Source organism: Catharus ustulatus, chromosome 2 (assembly GCF_009819885.2).
Source record: "Catharus ustulatus isolate bCatUst1 chromosome 2, bCatUst1.pri.v2, whole genome shotgun sequence".
Taxonomy (NCBI): Eukaryota; Metazoa; Chordata; class Aves; order Passeriformes; family Turdidae; genus Catharus; species Catharus ustulatus.
In genome coordinates this window covers 119063691-119080701 of record NC_046222.1, presented here as the reverse complement: position 1 = coordinate 119080701, position 17011 = coordinate 119063691, and the positions used below count along the sequence as shown (strand labels likewise).

Sequence of the window (17011 nt, the reverse complement as noted above, 5' to 3'; positions counted from 1 at the left end):
TAAACCAAATCTCTCTCGATGTACAAAATGTGCTTGCTGATGGACTGGTGGTTGGATAGCCAAAATATGAACAGCAGGACTAAAAATAAAAATCAGAGTTAAAAAAACAATGTGCTGTGCTCCTCCACCACTTCATTCACTAAAATAAAAGAGATAATTTCCACGCCTGTTGGACCTATTGCTGCTGTCTGTCTGCCTCTCCTTATCAATGTTTGCAAACTTCCTCATGTAGCACTGCAGGATTCCAACTGGCAGGAGTTTGCAGTGACAGTATGGTGTTTTTGTCACATTACATCCAAGTGTAGAAGGAAGCAGCACGAAGATGATGAGTCTGAAATCTGCAGTGAACCTACTTCTCCATCTGAAATCAGCATCTGAAGTCACTGTTGCCTGACACTGAAGAGTCTCAGGTGGAATGTGTTTCTTGGGTGGGAGGCAGGCAGAGTCCCCCAGCACCACCTCATTCTGGTATTTTTATGTTTGTCCTTTAGTAGGAAGAATGAAGAGGAAAACAGCAGCAGAAACAAGTTTTTTTTCTTGTCTTTCATTGGCCTTAACCTTTATAAATGGGTGTCTTGCAGACCCATCACTTAAATACCACTCCAGATGGCAGGAATGGCCTCCTGCCCATAGAAAAGTCAGTAGAGCAGCTCTACCACAAATCTTTTGACCCTGCAGTCATCTCAATCCTGAACAAGAACTGCTGTGATGCAGGCAGTAGTGCTGAGGAGGGTGTGTGTCTTGGAGGCACAAGAGCCTGTTTGTTTGAGTATCCTAAAGAAATTATCATGATGTAAAACTAGGAATTTCTTAGTGCTGAATAAAATGGCTGAGGGGAATTTTTGATAAAGGGATATATTTTATGTCATCTGAGTATATTGCATTGAACTGTTGGTAGTACCTGCCAATCAGTCAGTCCAGGTGCAAAGAAAAATGAGTGACATTGTGCTATTTACTCTGAAGTACAGTAGTTTCACGAATACAAGCCGCACGGATTATAAGCCGCACCCCCGGTGCCTCGACAATGTTGCTGTCTTTGTCAATAGATAAGCCGCACCCCGAATATTAGCCGCACTTTCGTTCGTCGCGAGAATCCGTGCGCAGCTTTCACAAATTGGCCAATTAGTAAGAGGATCGCGGCATAGCGGGCTTTACTGGCTCGGGGCGGGGCCAGGCAGGCTCGGCCCGCTCATGGTTGCCGACGGGGCTGGGTGGCCCAGATCAGCGCCACGGCTCGGCGGCGCTGGCCGGGTGGTGCTGCCGCCGCCGCCGGGCTCGCTGGCCCCCCCTCTCCCCGTCAGCACCGCCCCGCTGCCGCTTTCGCTCGCCCCGCGCCGCGCCTCGCGAGCGCCGCGCCCGCCCCGCGGCGCTTTCGCGGCTCGCGGCGGCGCTTTCGCGGCTCGCGGCTCGCGGTTCGCGGCTCGCGGTTCGCGGCTCGCGGTTCGCCGCTCGCGGCTCGCGGCTCGCGGTTCGCCGCTCGCGGTTCGCCGCTCGCGGTTCGCGGCTCGCGGTTCGCCGCTCGCGGCTCGCAGCGGCGCTTTCGCGGCTCGCGGTTCGCGGCTCGCGGTTCGCGGCTCGCGGTTCGCGGCTCGCGGTTCGCCGCTCGCGGTTCGCGGCTCGCGGTTCGCCGCTCGCGGTTCGCGGTTCGCGGCTCGCGGTTCGCCGCTCGCGGCTCGCGGCGGCGCTTTCGCGGCTCGCGGTTCGCGGCTCGCGGTTCGCGGCTCGCGGTTCGCCGCTCGCGGTTCGCCGCTCGCGGCTCGCCGCTCGCGGCTCGCGGCTCGCGGCGGCGCGCTCGCGGCTCGCGGCGGCGCTTTCGCGAGCGCCGCTTTCGCTCGCCCCGCCGGCAGGGCTGCCGCCGCCGCCACCAGGCTCGCCGGCCGCCCCCTCCCGTCTGCACCGCCGCCGCGTTTCCTCGCCCTGGCCGGCACTGCAGGCCCCCGCACCGCCGGGCTCCCCCACGCTGCTGGCCCCGATTATGCTGGGCTTCCCCCGCTGCCAGGCAGCCCCACCCCCCGGCCTTCCTGCTTCTGCCATGCTCCCCTGCACTGCTAGCCCCAGTTCTCCCGGGCTCCCCCGCCCTGCTGGCTCAGGCTCTGCCGCCCGCCCCCGACACTGCTGGCCCCGCCTCTGCCAGGCTTTCCCACCTCTGCCGGGGCCGGCCGGGCTCCAGCTTGGCTTGGGGCTGCCGCGGGCTCTCACTTCCGTGTTGGCAGCTTTTAGAATTTTGTTAATAGATTAGCCGCCCCGGAATATTAGCCGCACTTCCGGGTTTCCACCAAAATTTTGGTCAAATTGGTGCGGCTTGTATTCGTGAAATTACTGTACTCCTGTGTCTCCAAGACTTCTTTGGAAAAGCATCTTTAAGGCATTACTGGATAATCTTGAATTTGGCCTAATTATTATTCAGATAAGTACTTGCATTGCAAGCCTTTTCAGAAAAATCAAGAGATTATTTGAGAACAGATTCACTGCAGTCTCAGGCTGTTCCAGTCTTTTCTGTTCAGTTGGTCATGATATTACAGCTAGATCAGCCCATCAGCAAATTCTCAGTGAGTACCAATTTTGCCAGAGCACTGTGACAAAAATTGTAGTCTGCTCTGGCAGAAGAGAGAGGATTTCTTTTCTGCTCCAGTCTTTACAATATCCTCTGTGGTGTCCAGTGCTGAAGTCAGCTTATAAATCCTGAAAATGTGTTCGCAGTTAATCACAGGTGAAAAAAGGAGTGTCATTGAAGAAACAAGCCCTGTTCCAGTGCCCAGCCACTCTCTGGGGGAAGAACCTTTTTCTAAAACCCAACCCAAACCTGCCCTGACACAGCTTCAGGCCATTCCCTCAGTGCTGTCACTGTCACACAGAGCAGAGATCAGTGCCTGCCCCTCCTCTGCCCCTCACCAGGAATTTGTGACTGCACTGAGCTCTCCCCTCAGTCTCCTCTCCTCCAGGCTGAACAGCCTCAGTCCCTCCAGATGCTCCTCACAAGGTGATGCTCCTTCCCCTCCAGACCCTTCACCATCTTTGTAGCCTTCCTTTGGATGCACTCTGATAGCTTAATATCCTTCTTCCATTATGCTGCCTTTTTCTCAAGGTCATCTGGTGTATATTTATACTGCCTGTTTTGTAATTGTCTATTCTAACCTCAGAATTTGGAGTGGTCCATTCATAAATCACCAATAATATGTCCAGCATCCCTGTCCCCAGTTTATTTGCTCTAATCTTTTTATCCTGGCGCAATATCCCCAATATCCTAATGATTTTTTTTTGCAGTGCCTTGTCAAATGCTGCACTAAAATAAAACTATATTATAAGTACAGAGTTCTTTTTAGATATTTGGTGTGCCTTATTAAAAGCTCAGAGAATAAAGAGATTGGGTTAGTCAATAGCAGTTTCAGTTTGGTTTATCAGCCCACGCCAGCAATTATTCCTGCTTCACTAATTGTCAGGACATGCCTTTTCTTTTCCCCAAGTTTCTATTTCTCAAACTGAATTAGTGTTTTTACTTTCCTGCACGCAGTACAATGTATGTTTTTTAGTTCAGCAGCAAATGGAAGGAGATGCAATTAAGTAAAAGAGCTGGCAGACAGCAAGAGGCACAAACTGTAACTGGGAAATTTTCCTTTTTTCTCCCATTCCACATTAGTTTGATTACAGAAATTCAGCCTTTAAAAACATGTTTCTATGCCATCTCCAGAGGAATACAGTGGAGCAGTGATGTTCACTGGAACTGCAGTGATGTCTGTGTGAGATGAAGTTCCAAACTGTAGGACATTAATGCAAACAGCTTGTAATACAGTGGATATATATAAAACAATTCATGGCCTGACACAGAAATTTCCTTATTGGAAAGTATTGCTGCCATTACTTGGCAAAAAACCACCCCAAACCTCAACTGTCTTATTTGACAGGGTAATTTTAACAGTGGTAGTAAATTCTGTTAATGTCTTTCAATTAAGATCGGGTTTAATATATATAAAAAAGTTGGAAGGAATAGAATGGATTTGGTTTATGTGATACAACAATATTTTTACACTAATGCAGACATTCCTGGCTAATTCAGATTGTGAACTGTACACATGCTCTGCTAAAAGTCAGCAATTTGGAGTCTACCACAAGGTTTCTTGAAAATTCTATGTAAATGGTGTCTACTTAAGTTTTGGTAACCCCTTGCTTTTTTTACATCTTTGTGCTATAAAAATTTGTCCTTTGACTGATGCTGCAGTTGGAGTAAACCTCACAGGGTGTTAATAAAACAATAGGGATGGGGGAGGGAATGTTTTGTGTATTTGTACATATTTGAGATGCAGGATTTGCTCTTAAATATTAATTTGGTTTTTAAAATGCTGCTGTGTGCTCTGAATTAAATGAATCAAAGTACTTCCCAGTGCTTGGAAAGTTTGACTGGCTTTTGAAGCTGAGGACTTTATTTTTTTCTTTCTGTAGAGCCCCATGGCTTGTCATGTGCTGCCATTAATTTTTGAAAATTAGGCACAACTTCAGAGTGTGATGATTAGAGGACTGGATCACCTCTCTTACAAGGACAGGCTGAGAGAGCTGGGTGGTTTTGGTTCATTTGATGATGTGTGTTAATCTTCTTGCTTTTTTTAGTATTTACTCCTACTTTGCTCTAACTCATTAGTCTGCTACCATTTGTTGGCACAAAGGATGGGACATGGCTGGCTTGGATGTTTCATCATTTGAATATTAATTAGAAGAAGAGTCATCCTTTTTGCAAAAAAAAATATCTTACTACAAAGCAGAAGAGTTCAGCTGCAAGGAATTTAAGTGTTACTATACAAGGCTGCATTTATATTGGGGAGAGCTGGATGCATGAAAGTCAAATCCTTGTTTCAGAAGTGGAGTCTCCAAAGGTTCTCCTGATTAGCAGAAACCTTGTTCCTTCTTACCTTTTCATCATTTTTCTGTGCCCTTTTCCTGTCAAACTGTGTTTCTCTTAGAGATAAACTCATCTTTCAGAGTTGTGAGATTTTCACCTCATAAAAAAAACCAAGGTGCCTTGTGTTCACAATAGAAGAATTTGTATGAATGACTGACTGAGCTTTTACAACTTATACTTTTACAACTTATGCTTTCCCTGACTTTGTGGTTTACAAACTGTTTTGTTTGGGGACTCATCTGAGAAAACTGGTTTTGATGTGTTCCAATATGGTAAAGGTAACGTTTTCTAAAATTAAGAACTTAGAAGAAACTGAAGAGTTTGGATGGAGGTCTTGCCTTCATCCCATGAAATGTAGACCTGTGAACAGATATCAGGAACATAAATGCTATGGAAGAAAGATGCTTGCAGGTCTACAAAATGTGGTTTTAAACAAACTTTGGGTTTTTTCTTTTCTTACAATGTTCTGGTTTTTTTTTCCTTCTGTCTTTTCCTCACTCCAGATTTTTCCCCTAACTTGAACTGCATTACTGCTTTGTGATTTTAATTTCAAACCTTAAAATGAAATGCCACTGGAAGAACAGTGCCCTAAGAGGGCAATATATGCCAGTCATGTTGCAGAGTAGAGAGGTGATTTTAATTGAATTTCATTCTTGCAGAACTAGGTCATTGTTCTCTAAGGTTGTTTTAAATTAAGTACAAACTAAAGCATTCTACTTAAATTGGTCCACTGGTCATTTAACAGCAAAGGATATATTATCTTTACTGTCAAGCTGACACAGTTAATAGTGTAAACATAGAGTACCCCTGGGCTTTATCTTAGAACCAGAACTTTAGGTTGGGGAGCCAGTGGTGGCATTTTGTGTGATTTTACACGTGGAGTTCTACAATGGATAAAACTGATTTTTCTTGTAGGTAATTGTGTCACTGGATACTGGAGTGAGCCAGGCTGGAAGGGACCTCAGGAGCCTCTGACTCAAAGCTTGGGCAGCACCAGGTTCAGCCAAGGCTGCTCAGGGCTTTGTCCTCCCTGGATATTGGAAACCTCCAATGACAGCAATTCCCAGAGCAACCAAGCCCCCTCTAAGCCCCCTTTCTCTGAATATGTACATATAAGGCATTGGAAATTGGGTGTTTTTGTTTGGTTGTTTTTTCTAATGTTTAGTACCCTGGAAACCAGTTCAGTTCAGTTGTTTCTCTAATTCAAGTGACAGTTTTTCTCACACACTTAGGAGATGTAAGGTATTTTTATCTTTAAAAAAAATACTTTTTTCCTCTCCAAACTGCATACAAACAACAAAAAAAAGAATTTCTTGAGTACTACAAAGTGTGTGACACTTTTGGAAATACCCCTTTTACCCTGCAGGAGCACAGTAAAACTGCAATGCAAATTTTAAACAGAAGCAGTTCAGTAACAGCTTTTTCACATTTTCTCAGGGTAAATAAAATTATTAAATGAGAAACTATATTAATATTTACTCTGAAGCAGAGCTAATCTTTGAAGATAACAGTTTTCTGATTCAAGTGGTATTAATAATCAGATACCAAATAAGATTAGGAGGTAAAAATGAGTACCTTTATTTGTCTCCAGACCATTGGTACATAATGTAGATTACAGTGAATCATTAAAACTGAATTTCAGATGTTGCATTTGCTTCAAAATCTTCCTTTCATTTCTCTGTTGCTATGCTCACAATTTTCCATGCTGTGAAATGGTTTTCTTCTTCTTTTTCAGCCTCTCCTTTACATAACAACTGAGACTGTCCTCTGGAATGTGTGTTTGTAATATTTGATTTGTAACAATCTCAGGCAATGATTTGTTGTGGTGATGAAGTAACACATTTTAGTGTTTATGTGGTTGAAATGTTCTGGAAGGAGTGGGAAGAGAGACTAAATTTTAAACAAAGCTGTAATTAACACAGCACAGTGGCAAAGTCCAAAGGGTTGCATGATTAGAGGTGAACCATAACTGTGACCCAACTGTTTATATAACTTAGCCAGTTCAAGGCATTTTCTGTCTGTCTGGACTTTAGATTGCTCTACTAGTGAAACAACAGGTATCTCTTGTAAAATTTGAATCCTGAAGGAAACCATCTCTTGGCTCTTTATTTAGGGCATAATGGCTGCATCTAAGCTTAAATTACTTCTGTGTTTTTAGGAAAACTGTGTATCCTCTTTTCCAAAAGTCCACCACCTTTAGAGGTTGTCCATGTATTTTGAGTCTCTTCCTTTCTTGTGTTGAGTATTTACTGTTTTGAAGAGATGCATTTGGATAGTTCTCTAGACCATGTCCCTGCCCTGCTTTCTCTTTGCAAGGCTGGGAAAGCATTGGGGGGAAGAACTGGATGAAATTTATTCCTTTCTTCAGTTACCTGTGATGAAGAACTCAGCTTAATTTGATGTCATGCATAATGTGCTTCATGCTGATTGTTTCTTCTGTGTGGGTACTTGGGTTTAGTCTTGCAAATATTTTCTGAAATGTGTCACTCAGATCTGCCAGCCATGCCTTCCAAGCACAGAACTCCTCCAGTTTTAATGTTTTGATTTAATTTTAGAAGTATAACCACTTCTGCCTCTTTTAATTGAAGATATTTGCAAATATGTTGAATTTGCCTTTTCCTGTAATATTTCAATTGCAAGTATCACTGTATAATGATCCAGGCAGCTGTGGTTTGGATCTTAAGAACAACATGTGCTTAGACTACAGGCTGAGAGATTTAGGATGGACTCAGTCATCTTTTTTCCTTAGAAAAGCACAAAATCCAAGTGGGGTGAGTCCTTCAGTTTATTACACAGAGGTACAAGGAGCACCTATGTGTGTACACAAGCAAGAAATTTTATATATTGAGTTTAGTACTGTTTTGAATTTTTACTTTCTGGTAGTTTTCTGAAGAAAAGGTTGATTCTTACTGATTTATTACAGTAGGAAAATTGTTATGTCCTACTAAATACATATTTTCAGGTCATAGTTGCTACTTTGGTGTGCAAATATGAGAGATTGACTTATTTTAGTATGATTTGTCTCATTCATTTGCTCTGATCTCACTTTTCTAAGTCTGTACATACAAAAAAATGTATTTCTAATTAGTTAACTTAATATTTATTTAACCTCTGGTTTGAGTAGAAATTTGTATTAATTAAAAAACCCCTCAAAACCAGTGCTTTTAGTTAGCTTTGGCCAAAGAATTAAAAGTCTGAGTATGCATTAAAAAGGTTCAACACTTTGAACAAAATTCTTTGTAAGCAAGGAAAGTGTCCATCAGTGCATCAGGAACTGTCTCTGATGTCCTTTAGGTGTGAAGGATGACAGTGGCTAACACTGGTTTTTAATTGTTGGTTGGGGGAAGAAAACAGCATTTCTTTATCCACTAGAAATGATCAGGCTGTTAAAATGAATTATGCAAACCAAAATAGAGACACACATTTTTCTCTAGTCCTAGAAGAGGTGATTGCTGGAGATCAATCCTGTTTTCAGGTTGTCTTCTGGTGACTAAATTTTATAGGACTTTTCAGTGCAGTTTGTCTTGAAAACAAACACAATGTGGCTTAACATGGCCTCAACATTCTTTTTGATTATTCTACTACTAATGCCAAGCCTAGGCCTTAGCAAGCATCTTCATAAAAGGAAGTGCATTGGAGTAACTGTGAGTTATTTTGAGGGTTGAATCAGGTTTCAAATTAGGTGTGTTAGATTTCAGTCATACGTGTTTATTCAAAACAAAACTTTGGAGGAAATTGGAAACTGTGACAGAGTAGACTATCACCAGTAAGTGATTTTTATGGAGACCTTTAAAGGGTTTTTTTAGCCTGTTTTGATGATGAGAAAAGGGAGACTGTCAAGGTCCCTTGCAGAATTTGAGCTGTTTGTGGCTTTTCATCCGCTCTCCAAAGCATTTTATTTGCTGTTTTACCAAGTGTAGACCAAGCTAACCTGGCTCCTATCCATCACAAGAGAGTGGCCTCCCTTGACTTTTCCATCTTTTGGTTGAAGCAGATTAACTGGCCAAAACAAACCAAAAACCCTAATCCTGTGGAAACCTGTTTGAGAAATCAATGATAACCAGTGCTGTGGAGGACACAAGGACACAAGGGGGGAGTGCTGACCAGTGCTGCAGCACTGCCCTGCCTGCAGCAGTTGTGCTTCTTTCCTTCCCTAAAGCACTGAGTCAAACCTGAATGAGTCAGTAAATCACACTGAGTGTGTTCTGTAGTCTCAGGGGTTAAGTGGTTGGAGAGACGTGATCTGAATATTGCAGAGAAATGGATTAATTCACAGTTATTGCCAAGGTACTTGAAGGAAATAACAACTTAAGTCTGTTCATTACCAGGAGAGGAGTTGATTATGGAGTGACAGCCTGGTTAGAGGCTATATTCCTATTTATTTCCTGCAAGAGCATGTCCAGAGATTAAAGTCATAAAGTCAAGATTAAAGTCATAACTGTGTTGTCATGTTCTCAACCATTCAGTTCCTGGACTTTAAAATAAAATCCACCAGGTAAAACAAGAACCTGGGGGGAAGAATAGGTGCTGAGCTTAATTTGAACCTGGTCAGGTTGAGGTAACCCACCATTCTGTGTACCATTAATGTGAAATTACTTTGCTTTCTGGTGAGGAAGGAACAGAAACCTTTATTAAATATTGAAATAAGAGATTTATTCTATGAAGACCTGTGTGGATGTGAGCTGTGAAACAACAGAAGAGTAGCACCTGCAGGCAGAAGGAACACCTGTGACAGCACTCAGCTTCATCTTGTAGGTGTTGGAATAAAGGGCTTATCACAGGGAAAGTACAGCACAGGGAAAACCAGACACCCAAAAGGGTTTTAATCTGTGCAAAGGAATTGCCTTCATGACAAAAAAAGGGAGAGGCGTGAGTCTGGCTGGAAAACGTGACTGGAAAAGCTTTGTTCACTCACTCCCCCCTCCCAGCAAATTGCCTGAAAGAGGATCACACACAGTGGTGCATCATTTCTGCTATCTCCCAGGATGACTCACTGAGCCATACATAGCAGCACTTCTTTTGAGGAGATTTCTTACTCAGAGCAAGCTGGATGTGGAAACAAAGGCTCGGCGTCAGACTCTTAATGTCATTTTTGCATTAGAATTCCTTGCGTGACACAAAAATGTCTAAAAATGGCTCGACTAGCAGTGTGTTAAACAGGTATTGTCAGGTTTAAAAATCCTCATTAGTTTTCTCCTGACTGAATGCTCTTATTTTCATCTTATTGATATATTTTGGGCAAACAAGAATATTGTTGATTGCACTAGGAAATGATTTGGGTATTTTCAGTGTTTGGATTGCTGGTAATGCAGTGTAGCAGGTGGCTTTGGAGCATGCTTTAGGCTTTTTTTATTCTGTGTTTGTTTCTCCCCTTTATTGCCCAATCATACCCCAAATTAATTCTCCATGACTTCTTCATTTTTTTTAGTTGTAAAGGAACTGATTGTGACATCCAAGTGTGGCTTGTAATATTGATCCCTTGTAAGATCCTTCTGTCCTCCCTTTAGAAAAATTGGTTTTCTGGAATGCCAATGGCATCATCCCTCCATATTGTGCATTAATTTAGTACCTTGTACTTCTTTTCTTGCCAGGAAAGGCCAGCCAAAACTTTCTTCAAGGTTTCAGTGCTTGCTGCTGGACCAGCCTGTCTGTCCTTATCCCCAGATGAACTCCAGCTGAGGATCCTGAGCTGTGTTTTCCTGATGCTGCTGCCAGCAGCACTTTTGTTCCCTGTTTGTTGCTGTAGTAGAGCACTGTGCTGTTTGATTATGTTGCATGTTTGTTGACTCAGCTCCCAAGATTTTTAAGTATGCACTGGAAGGCAAGGAGTTCTTCCCAGTTTTTTTTGTGATGTGGATAATGCATTAATGAAGTTGTGTTAGTAAAAGGAATATTCCTGTGTTCTGTTACAGGTTTTGGGATTTGAAGTTTGATACGGTGAACTCTGTCCAGTTTTCAAACCACACAGGTAAATTTTACAGATACTTCCTCAGTCACTGAACTCACTCAGCATGGGGCTCACCTCATGCCATGATAGTGGAGAGGACATTGATCTCATGTTTTCACTCACATTGGATGGAAAGGTAATTTTCATGTTTTGATTTGAGTCTTTCAGAAGCCTGGATATGGGAATAGGGCATTGATATGAGGGATGTGGTGTTGTCCCCTCCTGCCCTGCAGACTGAGTTTCTTTTGTTAGGCAGTAATCTAATTAATTCAGATAATGAAATAACACAATACAACCATTTACACAGCCAGGCATGTGAAATAAAGGAGTCTTTCAAATGCTTTTCTGTGAATTATGGCTCTATGAGAGTCATAATCACATTACCAACCCAAACATCAGAAAAACACTGAGGTAGATGCAATGTTTCCTTGCTATGTGCCCAATCCAGGTACTATCAAGTATCCCAAATTCTCATTTTGGTGGGAAGAAGGGTGTTAATACATTTGGGTGATACAACACCTTGGATGAATTTTTATTTATACGTTCTAAGCCTGAACAGAATTCACTCACTTAATATGTTCCAGACTTCCTAATACTCACAGTGCTAGGAGTTTATTTTATAAAAGAAAGCTGAAATTTGTGTTTATTTTAGCAGTACCTTTCACCCATAAAGGAGCTCCAGGTGACTTGATATTTTGGATCACTGGAGACACACGTGCTGTCGTTGGTGTGGCAGCTTGTTTAAGGGGAGAGTACTCTAGACAGAGAAAATCTATAGATGCCTTCAGAAAATAATCTGGGAGCAAATTCTGGCTTTAACATCTTGGAAAGAGCAAAAGTGTTTCTGGACAAAAAAGAAGGCAAAAGTTGAGGTACTTTTCTAGTATCTCTACTGGTACAGCTCTATTAATAAACTACATGAGATTATAAAAAATGGGATATAAATTATGAGTTAATAAACTACTACTAACTTCTGGAACAGAACTTCAGGATCTTACTCTGTTGAACTTGATGCAGCTTTCAAAAGATTGTCAGATGCCTGTCGTGGAGGGAATTTAGTGTCACCTTGGGAAGAAAAAAATAATACTTCAAAGGTGGCTTGAATCTATCTCTGCTAGTTGAGGAGAGGCACAGAAGAGGTAATAATTAAGGAAGGGAATGAGGCCTTTCCTGGCTTAGGCAAAAATCTGCTTATTTTGCTTGTACCCTTTGGCACAGTGCAAAGGTTCTCTTATGTTTTTCAAAGATACTTAGGTGAGACTTCTGTTTATTTAAAGAATGTATTTGGTTTTGGAGTTTGGGGTTTTCTGTTGTTTAGTTTGAATAGCTGGGTAAAACTGTTGTAATCTTCCCGAAATTAAGCAATTTTTCCATGTCAAATTATTCGGTGCTTGAAATGCATGAGCATGTGGTGTTTGTTGGCTTTCTTGTTTCAAGATTAAATCAGCTTTATAGAGCACTGAAAGAGCTTGATAGAGGTTTTATTGACCATAAACTGAAGTGTCCTGAAGGTGGGAAAATAACATTAACAGTAGGGTGACCAGGTTCTTAAAACAAAAAAAGAGAGAAAATTTAAAATTTGTTTTTAATAGTATCACAGCCAAGGAAAGGTTACCAGTGTTTCCTTCAAGGTTTGGCAGGCAGTGGAAGGAACAATAAATTAGTGATTCCTCCTCCCACAAGAAGACTGAAATGAGTATCCCAAACCTAAAAATTATCTCAAATACTGCAAGTCTTGAAATACTGGAACAATTCTTGATGTTTAGGAGTCACATTTTTGTTTGGGTTTTTTTTTTGTTGTTGTTGTTTGGTTTTTTTTGATTCTGTTTCTTGTTTTGTTTGGTTTTTTCCTAAATCTGTTACAAAATCCCAAAGTTTACCACACACAACCTGGTGGATTTGGGAAGCAGAGCTTGTGTCTGGCACTGTCCTGCAGGTATTGTGTGCTGGGTTAATGGGTGAAGGTAACTTGATTTTCCTATAAAAACAAAATTTTACAGAAGCATTTCTGTCATCACCATTAAAGCTGGAGGACAAACTCCTCCTTCAAAATCTAGCTGTGAACTTTGCTTTCTGAAAAAATGCCAAAGGAGCATAGGTAGAAGAATGTGTGGGGTTTTGGACATGGTATACTTTCTTTCCTTCTTTCCCTCTTTTTAAATTTGGGATTAGCAGCAAATAAAATGCAGAGAGAATTTATGACTAACAGCCTTTGGTGAATCATAATTGCTCTTTTTTTTGCCCTGTCTACAAATTAGTAAGGTACCACAGGCCTCCTTTCTGCTGACTCCTGCTCAGAAAATTCAGCTTTCTTTAGTCTCTTATCATCCTGAAATTTGGAAAATATGCTTTGAATCAGTGCCCCTGGAGAACAGTTTGTCGTGTTGCTTCGTGAGGAACTTTAGTGATTAGAGTGACTCACACTTGAGTGGCATCATGCTTCACATACAAATAGATTGAAGCTGTCATCATGCAGCCTATTAAGACTGTGCTTTTATCCTATATTAATATACTGTTGCAGAAGCAACTCCTCATATGATGTGCAAAAATAAATATTCCACATTTATTTTTTAATTATATAATTGATTTTTTGGAGGCGTCTTTTTAATTGTTCAGTGATTTCCAGTTTTGTTTCTCATTGGTAGGTTAGTTTTAAGCAATAATGTGCTTACTCTGCCATCCAAATCCTACCCTTTGAAACAGCTCTGGAAGAAATAGCCTGGGTTTTTTTTGTTACTTTTCCTTTATTCTTGAGCACATTGACTTCCACTTAGTGGGTGTGTAGTAGGTGGTTGGGTTGGCTGGTAGGTCTAGCACATGAGAAATTACAATTATGTCTTATTCTGCACAGTCTGCCCACCCAGGTGATTCATTCACCCCTGTGTGAGCAGGGCAGAAAGAAAAGATCTCCCCTTGTGCTGACACTGGTGGCATTTTTACTCCCACTCTATGACCAGCTATAAAACAATCCACCTGGGGAATTTGGTATACCTGATTTCTGGTTCTGTTGAAGGCCCCTGGTAGCTACAGGTGAGTCATGTGTTCAGACCAGGGTGGCTGCTGGAGTTTGCAATGTGAATTTTGTGACACAGCTGGGCCCAGATTGCCTGTCCATTATGAGCATAAACACTCCAACTTTCTTCCTTTTTCCCATGTGAAATTCTTTGTTACTGGAGGCACTTGGAATAGTTTTGCAGGGAGCACCACAGGAGGAACTCAAACCTCAGAACAGAATGTTCTGGGTTGGAAAACAAAAGAATCTTACATGCTTTGCTGTACTAAAATTGGAGGTTGTTTTTGTTTTGCTGTGTTGGACAGTTGGTTTGGGGTTTTTTCCTTCTGATATGCCTGGTACTTTCATTTTCTTTCATCCTTGTTTTTAAAAGTAATTAAGAGGATTATAAATACACTCCAAAGAAAAAAAAAAAGCAGAGCAAGGCAAGTATGCAAATTCATTTTGGGTGAAGCATTAGCTGCCTCTCTTGGTTTGTGTTTTTTTATTTATTTATTTATATTCATATGAATGAACCATTTCCTTGGAGACTGATGAATACATTCATTATTTTAGTGACATGAGGCATTGTATCTCACTTGTTTATCATTGCCTTATCTGCTGAAAGCAAATAGCTAACATGTAATTGCAATAAAAGATCATAACACAGACAGAAGGGGTATAAGGCTGTTTAAGTGTTTATGGTCATATGTGTGTTTTAAAATTATTACAGATGTGGGAGACTAATGCAGGCTGAGCCAAGTGGAGTTTGAAGAGCTGTGTCATGATTTGCAGTGTTCTCTGCTCTCTCAGACCAGCAGGGGAATTATTTGGTGGTTTTGTACCCAAAACAAGGAAGACTCAACTTTCTTCCTTTTTGCCTTTCCCCTTTCAAGGAAGTTCCTCATCCTGGGACCTCATCCTCCAGTTCATGAAACCCTTTTTGAGCATGAGTAACTGGCTTTTTGTCTTTCTACTTTTTGTGTTACATTCTGCCAGGAAAGTGGGATAAATGCAGGTCATGGGATTTGCCTTCTTTTTTGTCATGTTACATGAAATTATCCTGGGGAAAGGTCGTAGGGGGTTCCCATCTTGCTGCCAGTTTTGATTTGGTTTGATTATTATGTGAACATAATTCAGTTCCTATCAACATCACAGTTCTCTGCAGCTGCAGTGAAGGCATTCTCCTTTTTTTTTAATGTTTCAATAACTGGGACTTCCCTGAGAGCTTCCCTAGGGCTGTAGTGAGACTTTAGGTTGTATTACCCATTACCAGGTAATTAAAAGGATCCTCAAGTTGCCTGTGGAAGTCTTTGCAGAGTTCAGACACTGTCCCTACCCCATGTGGGTGACACCAACTTCAGCAGCTGGGCTGTTGCCTAAAGTTGAGTTTTATTTATTTCTCTCAGTGGAGGATCAGTATAACATGAACCCTGTGCAATGACCATTTTAGACAGCTTGAAGGGAAGGTGAACTTCTGGTTAAGCAGTGAATTTACAGGGTCTGTGTAAGGATAGCTCCTGAAAGTGTCCAGGAGCAATCTATCAGAGTTATTTTTAAGATAAATGCCAACATTTTTTGCCTTGATTCTGGATGAAAAGTGCACCCACAATGGAAGGACACTGTTGTGTCCCTTTTCAGTGCTACAGAGGCTGGGGGAGAGGAGAGGGCACATTATTTCTCTGTGATGCTGCAGATGTGACAGAACAAATACCTGCATTTGTGTTAAATAAACCAAATACTGGATTTGTGTTCACTCAGGGGTTCTTCATATACTTGGGGCTGTGCCTGTGCCAAGGTGGGTGGGTGTTGCAATGAAACTACAGAAATCCCTTACTTTGTCCCTTTCTTCACAGGGACTTTTTCAAAGTGAAAAGCATTTTCCTGGGAGGGAGTCAGGCCCCAGCCAGCTGGCAGGGACTCGTGTTTTAGAGGCTTGGCCTTTGTGAGCTGAGGAGAGCAAAATGATCCATCTGCTCACCATACCGTGGGTGTATTTGCATTCATAAGAAGGAAAACTGAAAAATGTGCTTATCCCAGGCTCTAGGCACCTTTTGACAGCCACTCTAATAAGTCAGTTTAGAGTGATAATCAAAGCCAACAGTTTTCATCACAGAGTTTTCTAACTGTGAGAGCAGAAGTTAAACAAACAAAATACCATTGTCTTTACCAGGGGAGGTGCAGGAGAACATACCTCCCTTAACCTTTCACTTTTCCTAATTCTAGTTCATAAAAAGATAAGCTTTTTAACAAACTCTGAATTTGTGGAGATTGAAGGAGTTAAATTGTGGATGCTTCATCTAATATCCTGGAGGAAGCCTCATTTTTACATACAAAGGAGTGATTGGTGCCATCTAGATGGGGAGGCTTTGATGACAAGGTGCAAGGTGCATTTACATTTTTCAACAAATGTTCAGATTTTGTTAAGAGAGATTTTTTTTTTCCCCCTTGGAATTGGCTGCCATGGACCTTGGTCCACTATTTCCTGAAATCAGTTGAGTTTATCCCAAGTAACTTCCACCTTTCATCTGCTTCTCTCAGCTGAGCATATTTGCTTGTAGTTCTTAGAGATCATTCAAGGATGAGAGTATGTGGATATTGTTTATCTGTTTGTAGTGCCTTTCTGTTACTCATTTCCTGCTCCAGGATCCTCAACACTGAAGCTGTGCTATTTTTGGAAGAAAGTCTGTCAGGTGACACTGTGCATTTAAGGAGCATCCATGGCAGTGTCCTGCTGTGTCACTCTGGTTGTGACATGCAGGTCCCAGTGGCTGCTGTATCTGAAGGGTGCAGGCAGATCTGTAAGCCTGTTAAGATTGTCATCTAACTGTCAGTATTTCCTTTTTTATATATATAGTATAAAATAACAAAAATATATTATACTGACATCCTCCTCCAGTAAAATCTAAAGCATTATACTGTTATATATGTTTTTTTCTCCTCCACACAGGAAAGGGATAGTTGCAAAAACTCCATGAGAAATCTTGCAGGAGCTGGTGTGTGCCCAGCTTGATTTGCTGGTAAATAGACACTCAGACTGCAGTGTAGTCACTCCAGTTCCTTTGGGAGGCAGAGGTGCTAAGGAGAAGTTGGCACATAAACTGTTTAGCAGCAGCATTTCACAGGAGAGGAGGTGAAAATCCTCCTGGTGCTGATGTTTGATGTGCTCCCTCCACGTGTA

General features: G+C 41.8%; 1 protein-coding gene across 1 annotated transcript in view; it reads left to right on the top strand.

Moving 5' to 3' along the window:
• The window catches only part of PDXK (pyridoxal kinase), a 46210-nt gene that overhangs the window by 8588 nt on the left and 20611 nt on the right, over nt 1–17011 (top strand). The window contains 2 exon segments of the mRNA XM_033051263.1: nt 10804–10821; nt 10823–10859. Coding sequence (XP_032907154.1) covers nt 10804–10821; nt 10823–10859 — 55 coding nt within the window.